Source organism: Octopus bimaculoides, chromosome 1 (assembly GCF_001194135.2).
Source record: "Octopus bimaculoides isolate UCB-OBI-ISO-001 chromosome 1, ASM119413v2, whole genome shotgun sequence".
In the NCBI taxonomy this organism is placed as follows: Eukaryota; Metazoa; Mollusca; class Cephalopoda; order Octopoda; family Octopodidae; genus Octopus; species Octopus bimaculoides.
In genome coordinates this window covers 58,421,954-58,435,367 of record NC_068981.1, presented here as the reverse complement: position 1 = coordinate 58,435,367, position 13,414 = coordinate 58,421,954, and the positions used below count along the sequence as shown (strand labels likewise).

The window sequence follows — 13,414 nt, the reverse complement described above, 5'->3', positions numbered from 1 at the left end:
ATATATATATACAAGTTTCTTTCAGTTTCTGTCTACCAAATCCACTCACAAGGCTTTGGTTGGCCCGAGGCTATAGTAGAAGACACTTGCCCAAGGTGCCACGCAATGGGACTGAACCCGGCACCAATTGGTTCGTAAGCAAGCTACTTACCACATGGCCACTCCTACACTATCCACACAGCCACTCCTACACTTTGTGCAAATTTTGGAATAATTTCTAATTTTATTCAAGAATAGCTGAAGATATTTCAAAGTGAAAGGTCTAATCTTTTTATTTGAATATCCTGTTTAATTTTATGCAACAAAAATTTGACAACTGAATGAAAATTCTAAAAAAATATGCCAACAAAATTTCTCTTTGTTGGAAAGTGCACTAACTTTGCAGACGACCCATAAAGTTATTTTGAGAAAGCATACCTCATCTTCATAGTCTTCTTCATCTTCTTCTTCATCATATTTATCTAAATCAGCAAAGTCAAAATCAACACCAAAAATATCTTGTGCAATTTGCAAAGATCTGAAAAAGAATTTAAAAATTTATAATAAATTTGGAAGCGGAAAATGGTTTCGATTACTAAAAAGCATTTATTTGGCTAACATTATTAATCAATTGGTGTAAAATTTGCACAATTTTTTTTACAAGATACCCAGGTAATAATTTATTAAATCTCTGGATTCAATCCCTCTGAGTGGTACATTAAGTGTTTATTGTAGTGTCAGGTTGACTAATGCTTCCTAAGTGCAATTTGATAAATGAAAACTACAGAAAAAAGTCGTGTTTGCGTGTGCTCGTATGCCTGCATGTTAGTTCACTGTATGTCGAGTTGCGTCCCTTCATGTCTAAAAACTTAGCGATTCACTGTATTAAGCACCAGGATTGATGCGATCAACTAAAACCTGTGCTCCAGCCCAGCCACAGCAAAAAAATTCAGAGAATACTAAATGGTTTTGTTTTCTTTAAATCCTTTTACATTAAAATTTTACTGATAACTAGAAAATATATATCTAAAAGACTTACTTGTCTGTGTGTATAACAGGCTTTTTCTTCTTTCCTTTACTAATTGGCTGGCCTTCATCATCAACAATAAAATCATCAATATCTTTAAAAGAAAAAACAATTAGCTTATTACAAAATGCTTTTTCTTTATAAAGATTATATTTTAATGGCATTAGATTCAAACAAATATTCATATGTAATTATAAACATACATTTCTTATGTTCTTTGTAATAATAACCTAATTATATGTTGAAGCATTGCTTAAAAAAATTAATAAGGTTACACCATTTACACATTCCATATAATTTGAGCTTGAGATTCTCTTCAATGATTAAAAAATTACTGAACTTGATAAAGGATTTTAATATTTCAAAATAAAACTTCTGCAAAGTGCATCATGAATTTTCGATGGTTGAACTGACACTGTCAACAGAAAATATAGACCTATTAGGAAGACAGATCTACAGGAAATTAAATCCTGGTTCACTGAGGATTCCATTGCAATTTTTGCAATGTTAAGTTATATAGCAAGCACTGTGCCCATTGACGAATGTTTTATCTATATTACTGTAGTGACATGCTTAGAAATTGGGTTCATGAGGCATGTGAGTAGAAGCAATACACTACTTGAAATTCAACATCCAAGGATCCAGAAAGTAACTAGAACTGATAAATGGTACAGATTGTTACTTTCAGTCCAAATGCATAATGGTATACATTAATTGATGGCTGGCAGTCAGCCATTTACAATAAATACAAATGTTTGTACCATGTACACACTAGTTTCTTAGCTAAAAACTTTTTAAAACGTCATTCCTCTGCTAAAATGTTTTGAAGAGACATTAAAAAATTGATGAAAATTTTTTTAAGAATTCAAAACAAAAAATAATAAAATTTGATGATATAAATAATCAGAAATTTCAGTTGACAGCTGGACAAAAGCCATTTTTAAATTCTGATCTTTATCAGAAAGTGAAACATGAAAGTGACCTTATATCTTAAAATTAATATAAATTCAAGTTAAAAGTCAGCTTAAAAACAAAAAAATACCTGATTCTTCTTCATCTGAACCTTCAATATCAAGTGCAAGGTCATCTTTCTTTGGCTCTTCTTCTCGTTCGCTAGCAGGCACTGCACTATCTTCTGCAGCATCCTCCTCTTCCTCTTCATCATCATCAAATAATGTGTTTGCAATTTCTCGCATTTGAGCATCAGTTTTGCTTTCTTCATCTTCACGGTCACTATCATCATCATCTGATGCAACTCGAATACGCTTACGTTTTTGCTGCAACACCAAAAATTACTATTAGTAAATTCTCATTTTTGTCCATTATAAAAGTTCAACATAAGTCTACAATTTCAAAATCAGACATCATTCAAAGATGTATTTGGATTTGCTAGATAATATTTAAAGAAAAACAATAATTGTTGCCAAAGAAAAGTGGGAGGTAATCAGTTTTAAGACTTCTTGGAAACATAGTTCAAGACAAAGTATAAGGAATTCAATCCTAACATATGCATAGGATTCACAGTGACTGGCAGTCAAAAGATCACTGATAAAAAGAGGATTGCTGTTATATGTCAATGGAAACCTCAATTTATGAATGTGAAAATGCTTGCAGGATAACTGAATGTCTGATTAACTTTTGTCAAAAATATTTGAGCCTATCATCATCGTCTAACGTCCGTTTTCCATGCTGGCATGGCTCCAATCTGATCTGGCAATGTTTCTACAGCTGGATGCCCTTAACGCCAACCACTCCAAGAGTGTAGTGGGTGCACTTTATGTGCCACCGGCACAGGAGCCAGTTAGGGGGCACTGGCATCGATCACATTCGAATAGTGCTTTTGATGTGCCACCAGCACGGGAGCCAGTCAGGGGGTACTGGCACTGGCTATGTTCAGTTGGTGTTTTTTATGTGCCACTGGCACCGGAGCCAGTCACACGACACTTGCCACAGAGGTAGGAGCTCCCTGAACTTTGCCCAGGCTATTTGTATTCTAGCTGCTACACTCTCAGAGCAACCACCCCCACTACAGACTTGGTCGCCTAGGTAGTGGAAGATATTAACTCCTTCTTGTTTCTTCCCCTGGCATGTGATGGAATCTGTTTTGTGTACATCTTCAGTGTTTATTGCCCCTGTGCATCTGCCACACACAAAAACTATTTTCTCGTTTAACCTTCCTTTGATATTGCTGCACCTTTTATGTGTCCATAGCTTACACCATGTACATTGTATAGAGTTTCTCCTCATGCCTTTTCTACAGATCAAGCAGGGGTTTGTGATTTGTCAGCCTTCCTACTTACTAAGGCTTTGGTTTTTGCTAGGTTGACTCTAAGGCCCTTCGATTCTAGACCTTGCTTCCACACCCTAAACTTCGTCTCTAGTTCTGGCAGTGATTTGACTATTAAGGCAAGGTCATCAGCATAGACGAACTCCTAGGGGCAGCCAATCTTGAATTCCTGTTATTGCCTGGAAGACAAAATGAATAAGAGGGGACTGATCCTTGGTGAACCCCTATTTCTACTCGGAATTCCTCACTATACTCATTGCCAACTCTCACTTTACTGACAGCCCTGTACAGCTCGTACCAATGACTTGTCTATCTCCAGTTTCCATATTGACCACCAGATAAGGGAAGGGGGAACCCTATCAAACGCTATCTCCAAATCAACCAAAGCCAAGTACAGAGTTTTATATTTGGCTAGATATTTCTCCTGCAGTTGCCTTACCAGAAATATAGCATCAGTAGTGCTTCTGTCTGGCACAAAACCAAACTGCATCTCATCTAGGCTAACTCTCTCCCTAATTAGTTGGGCTATGACCCTCTCTGTAACTTTCATCACATGATCCAATAATTTGATAATCCTATAGTTATTTCTATCTAAAGCATCACCTTTATCCTTGTAGCAGCTGACTATGGTGCTGCTGTACCAGTCATTGGGTATGACTCCTCCATGAACTACCTGATTTACGATGCGGGTGACAAGACCACAACCCACACCACCTGATATTTTAAGCATCTCAGCAGTGATTCCTGATGGGCCAGGTGCTTTCCCTGTCCTCATATCCTTAATTGCTTTATCTACCAGGTAGATGGTCCCTCAATTGGGTCAACCTTTGGCAGACTCTCTTCCTCCCATTCATTCTCCACATTCAGCAGTCTTAATGGCATCTCCAAACCTCTTTCTTTGTAGAATCATTAAACGCAAGGGCACCATTATCCATGCAGACACATTTCTCTATGACATCACGTTTTTCTCTCATCACACTGTTTTGCAATCTGAAATACTTCAGTTCTTTGGTCTTCACATCACTGAACATTGGCAAACTTCTTTTCTGCTACTCCCTTGGTTATATATATCTGTCTCCTACCTTCCCTTTTGGCTATCTGATCAAAATACTGGGATGATTGGCAAAATGCAGTTCATGAAGAAATTCACCTACCTCAGTAAAACTAAGATTCTGAAAGCACTATGTGTAAAGATATGCACAACTGTAATTTTCATCATCTCCCTAACTGCACTATTCTGCTATAGAAATTAAATGTGAACAGAACTGCATACTTCATCAGCTTTTCCCTGATACCACATCTCTTAATGCAACAAACCATTTCACTTGTTATCTATCTTTCATTCTTACATTGATCACCAATCCTAACCTAGCACATTATCTCTCTTCCATCACCATGTCCCCTCAGGTATTTCTTAGTTACGAATTTAATATGAAAGAGTGGACATGAATCTATCATCTAAAACTTCGTCAAACAATTAAACATTTTAATAATTTTAATTCATTTCTGTTTATATATAATCTCTTTAAATTAAAAGGTCAGGTGAGATGCTTTGTGACATCTCTTCCAGCATGCCTGTGATGACACAGATGGCAAGCTGTATTGGTTCAAGTTGGCAACCCTTCCCATAAATAAAAATCAGTGTGTGGGATGGGAGGACCTGAATAGATGGACAACTACTAGTCTTCCTCAAAAAAATTCTCACCCAAGCCTGCATGTACATGTGCAAAAGCATGGTCAAAACTGACTATGAAGTTCCTACATAGAACTGTCTAAAAGGAAATAACAGATTTATTTCATAAAGATTGTTACAAAAATAGTATCTAGCAACAAAACACAATGTGTGAATGGCTAAATGGTCCAACAGACACATCCTTAATATAATTCCCATTTTCACTCTCAAGACATTGTATCTGGCAAATAGTTTTTTGAACTTCAGGAACAGTCTATGTGAGATGTTTACACAGTTTTATTCACAAAGCTTGTTAACCTAAGGTTAGGGAAAAGACAACTGCCCAGAGAATGGAACCTCATAATTGCGAAGCAAACTTCTTAATTGTCTGTCCATACCTGTATATGGCCATATACGCAAGTATATAAAAAACTTACCTTTCTTGAAACTTTAATACCCAAATTCTCTTCAATAAGATCGTAATCATCTTCTTCAAGTTGATCGTCATCTTCTATATCTGAGTCATGTTTCCGTTTGCCAGTTACACTATCGTTATCATCACTCTCTTCTTCTTCAACATCGTCATTAATCAAATCTTTCATTTCTTCAGCTAACTTTTCTTCATCTACAAGAAAGACAAAAAATATTTTAAACACAGTCTTTAAATTAAGAATCTGGAATATTAAATACATAATATTTAGGTGCCTTTGATGAATTTAACAGCTCAATTCTGCTTCTAATAGCATAGTCCACAGTACTTTTCCAATAATCTTTCATTTATAGCAATTATAATTCCAAATGGATAATTACTGCTACTAACACAACTTTTAATAAGATACCTTTCCAAGCAAAATAAGCAGATTAAATATCTTGCAGTATTATATTCTTTAAGTTTTGAGGTCAAATCCTGGCAAGGACTACTTTACTTACATCTTTTAGATGAACTGTTATGAACCATTTACAAAGAGGAAATATGCTTTAGAATATTACTCATTTACTTATTTCAGTCGAAAAAATAAACCCCAGGACTTATTTTTTAGGCCTAGTACTTATTCTATCGGTTTCTTTTGCTGAACCGCTACGTTACGGGGACGTAACCACACCAACACCGGTTCTCAAGTGGTGATGTGGGACAGATACAAAGACACACACACACACATATATACGACAGGCTTCTTTCAGTTTCCGTCTACCAAATCCACTCACAAGGCTTTGGTTGGCCCGAGGCTACAATAGAAGACACTTGCCTAAGGTGCAACAACACAGTGAGACTGAACCTGGAACCATGTGTGGTTGGGAAGCAAGCTTCTTACTACACAACCATGTCTGCGCCTAGATGGAAAACATAGCTAGCTCAAAAACATGTGGACAATACCTAAAATCCTTTCACTTGATAAGAATCCTTTCCTCACTAATAATCTACAAACATTTACCGTTTTTTTTTTCAGCTACTACTTCAACCGCTTTTCTTAACTAAATTTTCCAATTGTGTCATTTCCATTACTTATCAAAACCATACCACCTCGACATCTTTTTCTACGGAACTCTCTTGTTTACCTTAATAATATTAGACACGTAAATTCGAACATTATTACTCAATTATTCTCGCAAATTAACTAACCTAGTCAGTAAATATAAAAAATAGTGAATAGCAGAAAAATACATAATGGAACAGCTACGAACAAGCTAACAACAAACGTTTAGCAACCAGTGGAGCATCTAACGATCATAGGGGTAGTACTTCTTTTTACAAAAACATGCACTTGATTTAAAATATTTTCAATATAAGTAGCTCTTAAGAAATAATGTTTTAAATAGAACACCAGTATCAATGAGCTAATCAGTGATGAGCCACTAGCCTAGTAATTTCTTATATCTTTGTGGTATAAAAAATAATCAGGTGAATTAAATATTAGAGGTTAACGTATTTAATGTAAGGATTTTATATTTCTATCTTATTAAACTTACCATCTTCTTCTTCCTCCTCATCATCGTCGTCAATTGTTCTTTTCTTACGAACGACTTCTTTCTTTTTCTTTTTAATCTCAATAGAGTCAGATAATGAACTATCATCAGAATCTGAAGAAACTTCAGCTTCTTGTTCAAAAAAGTCCATTTTTGACTCGTGCTAAAAATAAAACAAAACAAATAATGATAGCCTTGAAACCACAGATAAGTTAGTGGAAGGAGAGATGGGTGGTGTTTATGCTTTCAAAAAAAAAAAACAATTCAAGCGATTAAAATATAATGAAGTTTACATCAGCTAAAAACTTGATTCTTGATATAGTCTTATTCATTATCTAAACATGGAAATGATAAAAGATAAAACCTTTTGATGTTAACTTAAAAGAAAACGAAAAATTATCCAAACGGAATTAAGTATACGTATAACAAAAAGAAGTTTTCACTAAAAAAAATACCAATAAAATCGAGTATTCAAAAAATACTAACACAAATTTAACATTGGTTTTACAAAATTATTTATAAAATTCGATCATTATAATGAATAGAAGGAAAAAGTTTAAAACCTTCTAAAACAAGGATTTATTTAACATAAGGCAAGACTAAAATGTTTTCCTCGTAGGAATAGATAAGGGCAATATTAATAATAGAAGCAAAAGACACATGGATATAGTATGTTTAAACGAAATTCCACTTACAAGTTAGAAAAATAATACAGAAAATTAAAAACTCTAAACTAAACAGGAATTTGTCATCAAATTAGATGTAGGACACAAACTTAGTTGCAGTGTTCATAATAGTGTTGAACATGGCGACAACGTTAGAAATGCTGAAAAACGTAAATCGCATAAAATTTATTTTCGTATATTATGAGTAAACAAATAACATAATATTCAACTATCAAAACTTAATGATTAATTCTAGATATATACAGATTTATTTTTATATTTTACAAGCTAAACAATTTATGATAGACAGAAAATAATATTTGAAGAATGAATTTGCTATTCTGCTGTCGGTGGCTCTAAATAAGCAAACGATAGAATAATGTTATTAATGATTCTTCTTGAATGTCAGTCATGTTTTCTTGACCATTGAGTTCAGCATCAGTTAAAAAAGTGCATAGATTGAATTTTGGAATAAACACTCCTCTCGTAGTTTTTCACAGTAATGTTTCAACCTTTTTTTCTGTTCTCCGCAAATTTCTAAATTTTGAACATCGACGATTACAATTCTGCAGAATAAATAATAAATAAAATGTTTTTAACCATCCTTATTTTAGAGTATTCAATAGGTCGTCAATTTTTCGCTTTCTTCTGTCTTGTTTTTTTTTTTCTGAAATACGTTTTAATCTAGAAGAATGTAAATCTGAGAAAGAAAATTCAAAAAGTTTTTATTTTTCTTCATTCATCCCTCTTACTCAAGGACGTGTCCCTGTTAAATACTCTCCAAAATAGAGTACAGCTGAGTGTACAGAGATTTCAGTGCATTGACTGGGGTTGATAGAACTGGATGCGAGAGCGTTGTCAGCCATGCAGGATCCAGTACTAGAAAAGAAAATGTGATGCTCCTGTACTTTGCCAAAAGCCATGGACTTTGCATTGTTAGTTCCTGGTACCAACGTCTTGAGCTGCCTTGCTGGACTTCGTATTTCAATACTGGTTGCATGACAAAGGAGATAGACACGCTCTTGTAGGTGGCTGCTAGAGACTCCTTCAGAATTGCAGAGTTTTTCACATTGCTAGTTTCTTGGGTACTGATCACAGACTTGTGGTTGAGTTAAGATTGCAACTGAAATCTAAGAGGCTGAAGGCAAACAGTCCCAGTCTGGATGTTGACAGGCTCAAAGACAACAGTGTAAGCAAGGCTTATTTGCAGCAACATGGATCTGTGCTACTTGGGGCTGACTCCTTATCTGATCCTCTGGGAATGTGGGGAAGCTTTCAGAGACAACCTGCAGTTGATTGCTAGGGAATGTAGTGGTTTCCAAAAATGGGCCAGGAAATGTTTCCTTTCCAGGAAGACCCTCACAATGGTGGAGTGTTACTGTAGGGTGAGACTGGGTGGAGCTGCTGATGATTTGCTTTGGGGTCTGAGATATGGGGTAGTCAGAGTACTGAGGTCTGATAAGGAAAAGCAAACCTGAAAAGTCTGCTAGGATGTCAAGAATCAGTTTCACACACCCAACTCATGTATTGCCTACAGAGGAATAACTATCCTCAGAGGTGTATGAAGCCTTATGCCCAGTGGTTTGGTGTCTTAGACTCTGATGGTGCACTTCTGATTGAGGAGCCCAAGGTGGTGGCTCTTTAAGCATCATACTTTGTGGAATTGTATAAGATGGACCCAACTAGTACTGATATGAATACCACAATGCCTTCAGCACTGGTGACTGACCAACCAGTCAGCTGTGATCTGCCATCGAAAGATGAGGTTCATACAGTGGTAAATCAGCTGAAGGGTGGAAAAGCAGTTGGTATTTGTGGCATCCATGGGGAGATGATCAACAAAGGTAGGCCTGCTTTAGTCATGTTCCTTTAAAGAACAGTGATTAAAAAATATGGGCAGACCAACAATGGAATCTGTTTTAAATTGTATAAAAGATTAGAATCCCCTTTAAAAATTGTCATTGTTACCGTTCCTGTGCTCCAGCTATTTCTGTAGGTGTGTAAGCCTCAGAGAGTACCAGCACATCATCAGGGATAACATCCTGAAACCACTACAGAGTTAGCGTTGGCAGCAAATGGATTTCCTGCCTAGTGGAACCTGACCCTTCTATCAGAAGTGGAAAAGGATGCACTGCAGTCAGGTCAGATGTTTCTTAGGACAAGGTATGACGGTTAGGCAGTAGTACACCACCGAGGCAATGTATGCATTAGCTTCTTCCACCCGAGCATTCATAGACAATTTTTTCTCGGTCCATTTCTGAATGAGATTGGCCACCCTACTTGCAACTTCTTCCAGTTCCTACTCACTTGGAGGTTGGGTTTGAATTAGACACCGAGCACATTCACTGGGCCCTCGATTCAGCAAAAGAATTCACTGTTGGCCAACATAGATATGCCTCTCTGAATGCTTAGTTGCAAGCCTACTGACTCATTCCAGTTATGAATGCTCCTGTACAAGAACAAAAGAAGCTGCATCTATTTGCGATGGATGCGCAAATGTAATTCGAGTTCGGGTATGGATTCTGCTATGAAGATACAGTGGAGACATTGCTAATTTTGATTTTGCCTGGGATTGGACAAATGTGTCTGTTGATTGCAGGATATAGTTCTTTTATTGTTCTTTTTCTTCAACTCAAATTGTTTTGATGCACCATGACACATTTTACACCATGCAGATTGATCTAGGTAATGACTTTACCAAGATGTTAAGTTAAGCTGTAGAAATTTTAGTGATTGCTTCCACTTATCCTCATACCTAAGGACAGGTCTTTTTTTACCACGATATCCCTCCACTTGTTGGCTATACAAAAGAATTTTTGAAATGCGGTCATCTTTCATATGAACATGTCTTACCCATCTGCATTGAATTCTTAGCAGCATGCTTTGGATACTGGAAATATCATATTTTTCTAAGATTTTGACATTTAATATCTTATCTTGCCATTTTATGTTGAAGATATTATGCAGACAGCACATGAAAGGTTTCAAGTTTCTTTATATGCCTGTAGTAGAAAGTCCATGTTTCTACCCCATACAAAAGTGTGCTCAAAATACAGGATTTGTACACACATATTTTATTTTTTCAGATTGACATTGTGTTCATCCCACAAATGATGGGAAATTTTTCCAAAAGCATTTGTAACTTTAGATATTCTATCATTGATTTCATCATCAAGAGTTTACTCTTAAAGTTTACTGTAGTTCCAAGATACTTAAATGACCTGACCCATTTGAGTGGCTTGTCTATCGTCATGTTTGAATCTTGAGTATGTTCTGCCCAAGGTTTTGGTTGGAATAAAACTTCAGTCTTCTTGATGCTGATAGTCTAAATGTGTGAGCTGTCGCAGCAAACCTGTCAATCATTTCCTGAATTCCCTCAAATGTATGAGAAAACAGTGCAATCAAACAGCACAATCAAACAGAAAGTCACGTAGAATTTCTTCCTTGGTCTTTTTCTTTGATCTGAAACTCTGCCCTTTCAGGTTTAGTAGACCTCCTTCAGTACGAAACTGGAATTTTACCCCTTCATAGTAATCCCTGAAAGCATATTGGAGCATTGTTTAAAAGAATATGGAAAAAATTACTGGGACTAAAACACAGCCCTATTTGGTTCCAGTGACAACAGAAAATGTCTCTGAACATTGGCTATTAGATATCAACATTGCCATCATTCCTTTATGCAGGAATGCTATTAACCATATCATTTTATAAGGAAGACCAACTTCTGAAAACATTTTCCAGAATGCCTCATGATTCACTGTATCAAAGCCTTGGTCAAATTGATAAAGACCATGTACAGGTCAGTATTTTGTTCGCGTGCTTCCTCTTAAACTCTGTCAAAGGGCAAAAATCATGACAACTGTGCTTCTCCCAGCCTGAATCCACATTGGGATTATTACATGTTTATTGATGTGGTTAAGAATCACACTCACAAGAATTTTTCCAGCTATGCACAAGCTTATTCCCCTGTAATTATCACATACACTCTTCTTTCCCCTTGTTTTTGTACAAGTGAATTATTGATGCATTTTTGAACTGTTGGAGTAAGCGATCCAGTTTCCCAGATAAAACAGATCAATTTGTGCAGCTTTCTTACAAGTTGTTTGCCACCATGTTTGTACACCTCTATGGGAATACCATCTTTTCCAGGAGATTTACTATTGGAAAGTTTTTTTTTTTTAATAGCAGTATTTAGCCCCCTCCAAGGAAGGATCTTCTGCAAGATCCTCAATTATAGATTGCTGAAGGATATTGATTACTGCAGGATCAGTAGTGGATTCTTGATTTGATACAGATTTAAAGTTTTCTGCTCATATTTTCAGAATTTCACATTGCTACTTAACAGTTTGTTCCGTCGTTAGAAAGAATAGGTTCTGTACCACTCCTTTTTGGACTAAATACACCTTTCAGATTGTCATATGATGCTCTAAGTTGTGAGATTTAGCAACCTGTTCCAATTCTTAGGCCTTTTTGCTCACCAAGAATCTTTCATCTCATTCAGCTTTTTCTGTGTAGTTTTCTTAGGGGAGATATATAAGGATCTGAGTGTTGGTGAGTTTGTCTGAGATCCATGCCATGTGTCTCTTGTGCATAGTTTCTAGGAGAGGTTTAATTTGAGAATCATTCTCATTGAAACAATCCTGGTGCTTGCATTTGACTAATCCTAGAGCTTCTTCAGCAGATGATTTGATGCTGTCACGAATATTGTGCCACAAAATTTCAGGGTCATTGCTTTCCCCCATTTTCGCAAGCTTTGAATTTAAATGCATTTCAAAATTTTTTTGTTGTTTCTGGATTTTTTAGAGAAGAGACATTTATTCTCTAAAACGAAATCAACAACAACAACAATAACAATAATAATAATTTCTTTGTTTACCACAGAGGGTTTACATTAAGAAAAACATTATGGAAAGTACAGGACAAAACAAAGAATATGTGTGTGTATGTGCATGAGGGTGTGTTGTTGTGAAGGTTTTACATGTGTAGCGTATGCCTTAAGGGATACTTCTCTCTCTCTCTCTCTCTCTCTCTGTTATATATACATAGACACGGACGTAGTGGATAACAGCTAGCTTTCGGCCGCACCTTTGGACCCTGTTATGTCCACCACTCTGATTGGTTGGTATTGGCGCATTTTTGTCTTTTGTTCCTGATCGCACGGTCCTAACATAATGAAAAAAATCAACAATGTGTTATCCTCAACAGGGAGGAGACGTTCGAGGGCTGCATATAGAAAACCCCCATAAAAACTATGGGTACCTTCACTTTTGAAACAGGTACCTTTTTTCCTTTCCTTTTCTCCAATTACAGGCGTATACTGAGGGCAGGCCTGTTCACTCGCATTCTCGCCACTTTCATCCACCTTTTAGTAAACTGGTTAGAAGGTAACACTTCCTTCTCTACCCTTATTTTCTTTTTCAAGTGAAACTTGAAGTTGATCAGGAATTGGCTAGTCTCGTCCACTATACAATCTCTTTTGCCATAGCCACCAGGCATGTAAAAATAGCCTGCCCTTCTCATTAAAGGAAGGCAGCGGTGTGATCTTCATGATGGATTCAGTTGACAGTCAGATCCATCCTACACGTGACATAAACCCACAAGTCAGCAATACTCGGGCACTGGACGAGTGCATGCTAGACTGTCTCGTCCTGCGCATATTTCGGACATGCTCGGCTGACGGCACTGCTGTACCTGTATAGTTTATCAGCAGCATTGTCAGGCCAGAGATTTTTGGAAGTTATCCATTGGTCCGGGCCGAAAGTTCTCCGGAAAAAGAGTGGCTAGTTGTTCTTCGATGCCTAAGGTCTCTCCGAAAGAGG

At 36.6% G+C, this 13,414-nt stretch overlaps 1 protein-coding gene across 1 annotated transcript in view; it reads right to left on the bottom strand.

Moving 5' to 3' along the window:
- LOC106881379 (transcription elongation factor SPT6) overlaps nucleotides 1–7,776 on the bottom strand; it is a 42,778-nt gene extending 35,002 nt beyond the window's left edge. The window contains exons 1-6 of the mRNA XM_014931746.2: nucleotides 7,626–7,776; nucleotides 6,934–7,093; nucleotides 5,403–5,590; nucleotides 2,049–2,283; nucleotides 1,019–1,100; nucleotides 418–517 (exon numbers count right to left, since the gene is read on the bottom strand). Coding sequence (XP_014787232.1) covers nucleotides 418–517; nucleotides 1,019–1,100; nucleotides 2,049–2,283; nucleotides 5,403–5,590; nucleotides 6,934–7,081 — 753 coding nt within the window. The 5' untranslated portion in view covers nucleotides 7,082–7,093; nucleotides 7,626–7,776. The remainder of the gene's footprint in view (nucleotides 1–417; nucleotides 518–1,018; nucleotides 1,101–2,048; nucleotides 2,284–5,402; nucleotides 5,591–6,933; nucleotides 7,094–7,625) is intronic.
- Nucleotides 7,777–13,414: the final 5,638 nt, after the last annotated feature.